The sequence below is a fragment of the Meleagris gallopavo genome, chromosome 5, assembly GCF_000146605.3.
Source record: "Meleagris gallopavo isolate NT-WF06-2002-E0010 breed Aviagen turkey brand Nicholas breeding stock chromosome 5, Turkey_5.1, whole genome shotgun sequence".
NCBI lineage: Eukaryota > Metazoa > Chordata > Aves > Galliformes > Phasianidae > Meleagris > Meleagris gallopavo.
In genome coordinates this window covers 43322700-43333724 of record NC_015015.2, presented here as the reverse complement: position 1 = coordinate 43333724, position 11025 = coordinate 43322700, and the positions used below count along the sequence as shown (strand labels likewise).

The 11025-nt window shown below is 35.1% G+C and overlaps 1 protein-coding gene across 2 annotated transcripts in view; it reads left to right on the top strand.

Moving 5' to 3' along the window:
* Positions 1 to 11025, top strand: part of RPS6KA5 (ribosomal protein S6 kinase A5) — a 63032-nt gene that overhangs the window by 17983 nt on the left and 34024 nt on the right. The window contains exons 4-6 of one of the 2 annotated variants that reach the window (XM_019615835.2): positions 2360 to 2578; positions 5645 to 5760; positions 6429 to 6536. In XM_019615835.2, coding sequence (XP_019471380.1) covers positions 2360 to 2578; positions 5645 to 5760; positions 6429 to 6536 — 443 coding nt within the window. Of the gene's footprint in view, positions 1 to 2359; positions 2579 to 5644; positions 5761 to 6428; positions 6537 to 11025 lie in introns of those variants that run through there. The other variant, XM_019615836.2, reaches the window with a different exon arrangement.

Below are 11025 nucleotides of genomic sequence, written 5' to 3'. Positions count from 1 at the left end.
AGCAATCCTATCAATTGTAGTACCTGTTTTTCAGATGTTGAAAATAATTCAACATTCAGTATTGGAAAGTAGGTGAATAACATGAAAAGTGATGCATACAACTTTTATTCAGATCATTTGTCCCTGTCCGTCATGAGAGGCTTTATGGCCCATGCCCTTTTTCCTGTGGTGATCTTGTAGGTCTGTGTTTACCTGTTTCTTGATGGCCAGCTTAGATGCTGAGTCCAACTTACTGGCATGCTACAGAAGAACTGCAACAGAAGTTGGGGAGTGCTGTGTAATACTGAAATTCTGGGGAGGGGGTGGGAAGTCCTGCCATCTCATATCTGTCACCTACATCAGATGAGGCTTGAAACTAACCTATTTTTATTTTTATTTTTCTGCCATTCTTAACGTGTAGAGATATAAATAAAGTACTTGGTAACTCAAAACTTTTCCCTATCTAGGAAAAAGCTGGATTTGCACACAGTTGTGATTTGGGAGCTGTATATGCTATGTAGTGTGTTTAAAGATCAGTGTCTCCCATCAGGACAGTGTATTCTACGTAGCGCATTTATAGCTTTGAGATGCTTGAGGGCTCTCATTGGGAATGTGATGTGATGATAATGGCCCCTCAGGGGTTGTGCCAAACACTCTGCTGGCTCAGGGTTCTGTCTCTCGTGACTCTGGATGAACATGGAGAGGCATGCAGTGATGGTTTTTTCATACGCCTGTAGCAGGCTGCAGCTTGGGGCCTGCCTGAGCGGGAGACTCTGTGTGTGTTCTGCAGTACTTTCTGTAAATTCCTTGCCATTGAGGATTTATATAACCTTTTTGAAGTCATCTACACTTTTGACATCTGCAACATAATGTTACGGATTCCAAAGCTTATTTGAATATTTATGTTGTGCATGTCTTAGTTTTGATACCTGATGATTTTTTTAGTTGTTTTACTTGCAGGGACAATGAAAACTATCTCTTTGCTTACCATCTTGCAGGTTTTTGGATTAACTTTTTAGCATCTTCGGTATTCTACTTTTGTCAGGCTGAATAAAAAGACTTTGTGTTCAGTTCCCTTTGTATTTAGAATAATCAGTGTAATTCATCTCTGCAACTTGAGGTTCTGTACTTTTTGTTTCTGGGGGCAGAAGAAAGGAGGACTGAAATAGTGTGCATTACTCAAGATGAGAATGCACGAAGATTTCATACCACAGCAGTAGATATTTCTGGTTTTGTGTTGTGGTGTATCTGTGCCATTTTTTTCCCCCTTTATTACTGTACGTACTATACTGAATGTCTCCCATGCTATTTGCCCTTAGGAGTATCACTAGCCGCTGGGGTCTATAGTAATGGCAGTTTTTATTTTTAACAGTTAGAAAAGTAGGTCCAATTGATGATTATCTTACTTCACATGGATTACTAATTTACTGGTTTGGAATTTTATCTGCCATGTTGTTATTCAGCTACTTATTACTGATTTTAGTTTTTGCCATTTTAGCAGTCAGCTTTGATATCTGTTGTAGTACTTAGCTCTAACTTCCTCACTCTAGTTCACATATGTCTGAATCATGCAGGACAAATTCTTGTGGTGCTCTCTTTTCGTCTTAAAAGCTGAATATTTGCTTTTAACCTTTTGATTTTTTTTTTGTCTGCTAATGTGTTTTTAATTGATGGGAAGCCCCCCTCTTTGAACTGCAATTGCTTAATATTTTTGAGATTCTTTTGTAAGAAAAGATATGTACTTTAGAAACCTAGATAAGTCAGCTATGTTATGCTTCTTTCCTCGTGATTTCTTTAAAGAATTTATTAATAGAAGTAATAATTACATCTTCAAATGTAACCCTCATTCTTTCTCATGTTATTTTGTTCACATATGCACTAAATTGAATTGCTGCTCTTTCTACATCTTTATCTTGTAGAGATGTCAAATTTGTTGGTCTGTAAGAACCTTTTGATTAAAAAATAAGTCCATATTTACTTCTTTTTAATTACTTTGATGTGGAGTGTCTTTTTAACCAATATGTAAATAGAACACTTAGTCATTCCAGACTTCCAAAGCACTGAATCTATCTTTTGATCCTGATGACTTTTTTTCCTGCTTGTGTTCAGAAAACTTATGTTGAGCATTCCCCTAGCTTGCTCTCTTTTAGGTCCAGAACAGACTTAAATTTCCAATGTTCTAAATACTAACAGGAAGAATTCATTGGCTTTTTGAAAAAGCTTCCAAAAGCTTTTTGGAACTTTGGTGCTGGCATAACAAAGAATAATTGAAATAAGGACCAAATGAGAAATATTGTGTAACATTAATAATCAGCAGTAATATCAAGGTATCTACCAGATTTGTAGTCTAACTGTTTTTCTTCCCACTTTCTTTTTTAAGCATATGGAAAAGTGTTCCTAGTAAGGAAAGTAAGTGGCCACGATGCTGGAAAGTTGTATGCCATGAAAGTACTGAAGAAAGCAACAATAGTTCAAAAAGCCAAAACAACTGAGCACACAAGGACAGAACGACAAGTATTGGAACACATTAGGCAATCACCATTTTTGGTCACGTTGCATTATGCCTTCCAGACAGATACAAAGCTTCATCTCATTTTAGGTAAGTAGTTTTCAGGATTCAACTATTTTATTAATGAAAAATAAAATACGATAATCAAATATATAATCTATCCTTATATCTCCTTAATGTTTTAGGGTTTTTTCATGTGGACTTAAGTACTGTGTGTTTGGAGGTTGTATGGGAGGGCATAGGAAGTAAAATACTGTTTGCCTTCAACAGTGCCTTTATTTGTGGTTTTCCTGTTTGAACTTCAGTCCTCTACTGTGACTTAAAGGGGGAAAAATAAAAGTATTAGACTTGTTTAGTTGTAAGTTACTGGTGTGGTCACTGCCTAAAACAGAGATGGAAAATTACTAAAAATATCATTTTCTTGCACTTAGATGCAGACAAAATTGGCATCTTCTAGGTTGTTTTTTTTTTACTATTATAACACTTCATTAGTTGTCTGCAAAATCTCCAATTGCTACTACAAATGAAAATGTTTTCATGAACATTAAAATGATTGTTTATTTTCTCTGTATCATGCCATTGTGTGTATGGCACAGAGGTTATTGGCAAGGTGCAGCAACTGAATGTGACTCTATTTCTGGGGTCCTCCTACTTCAAATATACTGCATGTTTCACTTTTTACAGTTTTTAATTCTAATCTGTTACTTGCTTTTGTACACTGTTATACTTCATTTTGGTAAATTCTTCTTGTAACTTTCTTAAATGTCCATTTACAAGAGATGCTGGATAATGAATGCTGTATAACGATTTTTATTAGATTATTAGAACAATCTTCTGTCCTTGCCACTTTGCTTTCCACATCTATTTGTCTAGCATTTGCAAGCTGGTTGTATGAACCTCTCCCACTAGCTGTCAGTTCTTAGGAAGGTGTTCTATATGCTTACCATAGTTTCGTATATTATAGTGGGATAAAACCATTGCCTGAGGAACTTGAGCTTAAATGAAGTATTCACTAGATTCATGAAAATTCGTGAAAAGTGTAAGAATGGTTTTCACAGGTTCCTTTGATAAGGACACTAAGGCATATATGAAGTACTGTCAGAGGCTGAAGGATGCTAGAGAGGAAGCAAAAACTGGAAATGCACCAATAGCTTTGTGATTCTTCATCACAAAGAGTATCGTCTTCAGTTATTCTGGTATTCATAGATTATTATTTGAAAAACAAATCATAAAGGTAAGAGTTGAGATATGAGAATGTATTAAAGGAAAATTAGAAAGTTGGGATTTCATGCTCATTACAGGCAAATTGGTTGGAGTGTGATAGTTTTGAAGAACATCATGCAGTGGATAGCACTGACTGGGCGTGTGCATTTACTTCCCACCATAACAGAACGTTAAGTTTAAAGCAAAAAATTCAAAGCTGATGTATAATTAAAGGCTTTGTTCCTTGTGTTTTTCTATTCTACAAAGTCTTTATGAATCCATTCTTAAAGTAACGGTTGCTCTAGAAATGTCCTTTTCTTTATTGTGTGTCTCTTTTTTTAGCAGGAAATGGGAAAAGTTGTGTAGTGTGTTGTTCTGGCTGTCTTTTTTTCCTTATCTACTGTTCATAACAGTGAAAACAAACAAACAAAAAAAAACAACCAAGAAACCTATTTTGTGTGGCCTAAAGCTACTTTCAAAGTCATCTGAGCTTCATGATTTCCTTGACAAAATAATATAATGGTTTCTTGAAAATCATACATAAATGTTTATAAACTACTTCTTTGTAGTATTAGAATTCTATGATTCAGTGGCTTATGAATTTTCAGGGAAAACAGTTTCTGTCTCCCTTCTACTCAGCTGGCCTTAGTGAATGAGCAACATTTTAATTTCAGATTTTAGAGGTTTTAGAATTGGACTCTACTGTCATACTTACCACAAGCCTGCGTGCTGCTGGATTGTATAGCAGTAGTAATTTAATCTGAATCAATTGCAGACATACAGTTGCATTTCTAACAGTTTTCCAGAACACAGGATTTGGAGCTGATTCAAGTTTTTAGATCAACTTTAAGCTTGTGTGATCACAGAATGGCTTTGGTTGAAAGGGACCTTAAAGCCCGTGTAGCACCAATCCACTGCTGTGGTCAGGGTTGCCCCCCACCAGATCGGGCTGCCCAGGGCCCCATCCAACCTGGCCTTGAATGCCTCTAGGGATGGGGCATCCATAGCTTCTCGGGGCAGGTTGTTCCAGTGCCTCAGAACCTTCTAAGTGAAAATTGTCCTAATGTCTAATCTAAATCTTCCCTTCCTGTAGTTTAAAATATTTCTCCCTTTCCTATCACTGTCGGGCCATGTCAGAAGTCTCCCTCATGTTTGTAAGTACCAGAAGGCTACAATGAGATCTCGCTAGTCTTCTGTTCTCCAAACTAAACAAACCCAGCTCCCTCAGCTTATTCTTTGCAGGAGAGGTGCTCCAGCCTTCTGCTCATCTTCATGGCCCTCTTCTGGACCTGTTGTAACAGCTCTACATTGATAAATGATGAAAGACTTCAATGTATTCTGCTAGAATTAGTGAGTTTATATCTAAAATGGGTTTGTGTTACAGTGAAGCATTGTTTTTTCCACTCCCTGAGTGGGAAAAACCACCCTACCGTGTCCTGTAGATAATGAAAGTGTGGTTTCCAGATAAGAATGTATGTGGGAATCTCCTTGAATAAGTTTTGCTATTCACATTCCACTTATGAAGGTTGAAATCTGTAATTGCATATAGCTGATTATTTTACCCAATAACTGTTCTTTTGAATTGCCTTTTATAATGTCAGTGTGTCTTGTTGGACTTAAATATTTCATAACACAGGTGTCACTGATATTCTGTTTTTTGTTTCTCTGAAAAACTAAAGCGGATTTTTTGCAAAAGAAATCTTCATAACTAATGGATAGTTGATGTTCACTTTATGGCTTTGCTGCTTATTCAATTTGGCACTATTCTGTCACCCCTCTAAGAAGGAAATTATGTATTGTACAGCACAATGAAATACTGCAGTTCAAATGATACAATAAAAGCATCTGATCCCAGCACATCTTCTTGCAATATTAATTGGTGCTTTAAGTTATTAAATAAGAAAATTAAGTTGTCAGAAAGTGAATTTACATGTTCTTTGCTCTACTTTTTAGACTATATAAATGGAGGAGAACTTTTCACTCATCTTTCACAAAGAGAGAGATTCTCAGAAAATGAGGTGCAAATTTACATTGGGGAAATCGTTTTGGCACTTGAACATCTACACAAGGTAAAGTGAGTTTATTCTTTTAGTGGCTACTGCAAGCTGATTTTGTGCTACAGCTATATTCTTTTTGTGCTGTATAAAGTTAAGATAATTTCTTTAGTCTTAAATGCAAAGACATTTTACAAATGGGGCAAATTAGTTGAATCATTAAAAATACTTTCCAATAGAATGTGTATTCATGTGCACCAGCTGAAGGCTACACATTCTTGCTTATGTGAAAAGAATCGTTATTGACAAATCATGGTTAACTTTTAATTATCAAATGGTTGAATATGTCAGCAAACCTAATTTATAGTAAACATGATCAGTGTTTGGGTTGTGCTGTTGTTCAATTCTCCTTGTTTTGATACAGTGAAACAGCTCTTTGAAAGAGTTCTGAAGCTAAAAGATGTTCTCAGAATTACTTCAGTAGTAGTCGGTAGTCAGTTATTTCTGGATGCGAAGGATATATTATGTGCTTCAATCTTCAAAACCTAGTGCATTAATTTCTGAGAATTGACAAGTGTCTCAAAGGTTTTTCTTCAAAGACACTTTAAAATTCTCCCTTTTGAGTGTAAGCATTGAGGTGTCAGATTAAATAACGGGAATTTCATTTACTTAACCTTTAAATGCATTCAGTGTTTCTTTGATGTGGTTGCAATTATTCGGAAATATTTAAATTCTCTCTGCAGTTGGGAATTATATATCGCGATATAAAACTTGAGAATATTCTCCTGGATTCTGATGGCCACGTGGTGCTGACAGACTTTGGTCTGAGTAAGGAGTTTCTTACTGATGAGGTGAGTATTTGAATTTCCAGTAGGTGAAGGCAGAATCCAGCATGACCACTAAATCACAATGTCTTCTCTACATTGTCGTTAAAGAACATTATCTAGTAGTCTTTGTTTACAGGGTTTTAAGCTTTCAGTTCGTTGATCTTTGGCTTGCCAGGGTTTTTTAGACACTTTTATCTGTTCTAGTTTTCCCTGAAATGTCTTCACCTCCCTTGTGCTGTCCTTTATGTACAAAAAGAGATCCATGGAAGTCAGAAAAGTCACTTAGGTTGTCATTCTTAGATGCCTTTTTAAAATGTTTGTCTGTGCTAGTACTTTGCAGTTATTAGGCAAATGGTATGCTATGACTCTTACTTAGGCTAATGATAATTATTGTATTATTATCTTGTATTTTTCTCACATATGTGTCACTTTTTATAAGCTTAATTGCAAGCTTTTAAGTTAAAAGCTTATCTCTTACTAAATACATGCATAGTACCTAACACAGTGATCACTGTTGACATTAATTATTTGTAGGGTACAGTTTTATCTCCAGATATGCTTTTTAGATTTCAGAGAGTCAAACTTGCATAGGATTTTGCTGTTGAGAGAATTTAAAAATAGATATTTTCTGATTTTCACTTTAGGTATCAGAGATGTTGAAATACAGGACTGCAAATTTGAAAGTCTTTGTTAGATACCACAAAGGGATTTTCTAAAGATAGGTAGCTGGTAGTTTCCTCTAGAATATTTTGATTCCTAATTGAGCCTGGTGGGCTTTGGAGGGCAACATTTTAGGACTTGAAATGTTAGTTTCTGAAGCAGAGCAGTAGTACAAATGCTATCAGTATATTCCCCTTAAATTATAGAGTGAAGCCAAGAGGAGGATCAAGTAGCACAACAAAGTTAGCAGCAGTTTGTCAGACCAGCGTGCTTCCAGCAAGGAAATATGAAGAGATACAGTTTTCAGCAGAGAAGAGTGACAGTAAAGTAGAAGGTGTGGCTGAAGAGAGTAGTGCCTGCTCAGAATTGAGAAAAAGTACTGTGCAATAGATATAGGAGATGGAATACACTGAGTGGTCCTCTAGGCCTTGAATGAGGTGGGAATGTTTCTTATGATAAAACGTATCACAATGTATCAGAACCTTCTTTAGAAGTCTCAGAACAGATGGCTTTAAGAAGTTTTCTTGTTTCTCATCTGTGCTCACCTTTAGGATGTTCTTTATAAACAGTACAAGAAAAAGTGAAGTGGTTGGCATGGGGATTGAAACTAGGTTATCTTTAAGGTCCTTTTCAACCCAGGCCATTCTGTAATTCTATGATGTGAAGACTTGGAGAAGCATCAGGGATACCTGGCAGCTTTTCCTCACACTGAATCTGATTCCTCTTTCTCCATAATTGAAATTAATACAGTCTTGCTGCTTGGTCATTTAATGTTCTCTGACTTAATCCATTCTATTTTCAGCTTGTACTGAAGTGTATTCATTTACCCTTATTTTTTTCTCATTCTGCTCTATGAATTTTCATCTTCCTTGTCGAAAAACTGAAACACTTCTACTGTTAAAAGAAAGGAGAAAAGTAACTGCAGTTTCATTGTTAGCTTTCAAAACCTAACAAGTTGCCTGCACTTGACTACAGTTTTCATGTTTGCTATTGTAATTGAGATACCAAGCTCAAACATGATTAAAATGTCCCATTTACACATAGCAATTGATATTTCATTTTGTGCTCTGTATGTGATCATTCCTTGAATATGGTTCACATTACGTAAGTTACCTGTTAATTTATACTTCTGACTTGATGTACTTATAAGAGATGATTTTTGCCTGTGTAATTGCATAGCTTTATACCTGTTTCCATGCTAATTGGGTAGCGCTCTTACTTAAAAGTCCACACCTGCAGAAGTCAGATGAGACAAGAGTATGCTCTTGCAAATGCATTGCAGTGCTAGTATGATTTCCTTTCTGTTTTTTCTTCACGCTTCTTCCCCTGTCCACCCTGCTTCTTGCAAGTTCTCCAAGTCTACAGAAGCATGCTTACGCAAGTGGAATTCATTCTAGTAACTTCTCCCACTTTGGAGTATCTAGGTTACTAAGAATGTACACAAGTTATCAGCAGTCACATACTAAATTTGGAGTTATCAAAGAGAATTGTACTAACATACATTTATGGATTTCAGATGGTTTTATAATTGGAGGTACTGGCTAGGAAGCATCGTATTTCAGCGTTTGCTTGATCCCTCTTTCCATGTGATTATTGTTATATATTTCCAGTTATCTAGGCCAGTTTAGAATCTAAAAGAAGCTTTATAATAAAAAATGTACTAATTCTTGATTAAAATAACCATAGCAGATTAAACAAAGAGAAAAACAAACAAACAAAAAACAAAACACTTTTCCTAAGCAGTGTTTGAGTGAAAAGAAGTAAATGCATGTGACTTCTAGGAAAACCAGAAGCCTGTTGATTTCTGCCATACAGATACTGACATCTGAATATGAAGAGTACCACACTGCATTGTCAAATGTTCTCTGTTTCTCATTTACTATGAAAGAGTACTTAAACATGTAGGAACTACGAATTCAGTCTCAAAGCAATATTCTTAAACTTTAAACTCTTTATGCTACTGTTTCTCTTTAGAAATAATAATAGAAACATCTAGTATAATGTCATTAACATTGTATAAAACAGTCTGGTTTTGCCTTTGCTTTATCTTAAAAAGTTCATATGCTGGTATTTGCATGCAAGAAGAAACAACTTGGCCTGAATAAAGTAGTTGAATAAAAATTAATTTTCATGCAGGATAGCTCAGTATGACAAGTTATTTAAGTGTGAAATAATTTCTGATATCTAAACAATACTTAATATTTCATGAGCACCAACAACTTGGTTAGTCTAATCACAAAATGGGCTTAGGTAAGAGCTATTGGAGAAATTGGTATGGATAATAACTTTGTATTGTGTACAGTCTTAGCTGCAGTGATGAATTAAGGTTCGGGAAGGGGTGAGGACACTTTAGCCTTCTGCTTCAATACATCTCAGTTTAAGTCCATGTTTAAGTGAGATATAGAATTTATTTGCAGATTGTGTATTATAAATGATTCATCTTGAGGAAAAAATAGATAAGAGTAACAGATCTTGTATCTAAATGTCTTCAACACTGTTTTTTCTTACTGCATAGATGCAATCATGTTGGTGTTATGTATTGCTTTTAAATCTTAAAAAATACTTAAAAGAACTCTTAGATTTCTATTATGACATCCTATTTCTTGTGCAGTATATTAATCTTTAGGATTCCTGACTTAATCATTTTAATATACGTTTGTCTTATTTAACAGTTCTACTTGTATCCTACATTATTTTGATTTGGTTAATATCACTTTAGCCTACTCATTAACTTTGATCTTCATTTTAATACTTATTGTTGAAGTGCTAATTTATTTTTAATATTTTTTCTGACAATTCCAGTCCTCTAACTATCCTAAATATTATAGAATGGTATATATGTAGATGTTTAATCTGAATGTGTTCACTGAATTATTGTGGAAGCAATCTATTGGATCATGCATCGCAATTAGCATTTTTTCTTGTTAATTGAGTCCTGTATGTTTTTTGTCTGAAGTGCAGTGGAATGCGTAAGTCTGCTGTGTTGATACATGTCTTCTGCATTATCTTAGGCTTGTTTTGAGTTTTTTGTGTTTACTTAAAGATGAAAGAAACTGTGTAGTAAATATTGAAGGTTGTCAATCTTCAAACAATGTGTCTGAGAGTACAGAGAACACAAATGCCTTAGTAACCATTCTGCTAGGAATGACTGAATTGTCTGTTTTTTGTCAATTGGATATCTGTGTAGTTATGTTTATAATTCTTAGCGTGAATAGTTTAGATATACAGTTGCTTTCTCATCTGAAAATCTTTTGATCAGAGTTGCATTCGCTGTTTGAGTGAACACTTTGTTCTGGAAGAAAAATTAGTAGGTGGTCTTAAAAGGCTTCATTAAAAGAAAAAGAATGAAAAGGTTGCTAGCTCCCTATGGATTTTGGTAGATGAGGTAGAAAGATTCATATGTGTTGTTAGAGCATTGCAGATGTAGTCAAGAAAGATAGGGAAACTGACTACAACTTGATTTTCTTTTAGTGCTATATGAACTTACTTGAATGACTTAGTAAATAAACTGTATACTTCATTTAAATAGTCTTTGTAATTCTCCAACTGAAGTGATGTCTGATCACTGAAAGAGTGAATACTCTGAACCTTGAGTATTCCCTTGCAAAAATGAGTTAAAATCTGTACTGCTGATGAATTACTGTATCTGCTTGTGTTTTGGTTAAGGAGTTATTCACTGATTCTCAAAAAAGGAAAAGGTATGAAAGAGTGAATGCTGAAGTTAATGTAGGTCATAGATCCTGTCAGGACAGTCAGTCATTACTACCTTGTTTTGGAAAAAGATATGAGACAGTGCTAGGTAAAATTTTTGGTTTTACTTGGTGTACTTCTATTGTGGGGTCGTCTTTTTCTT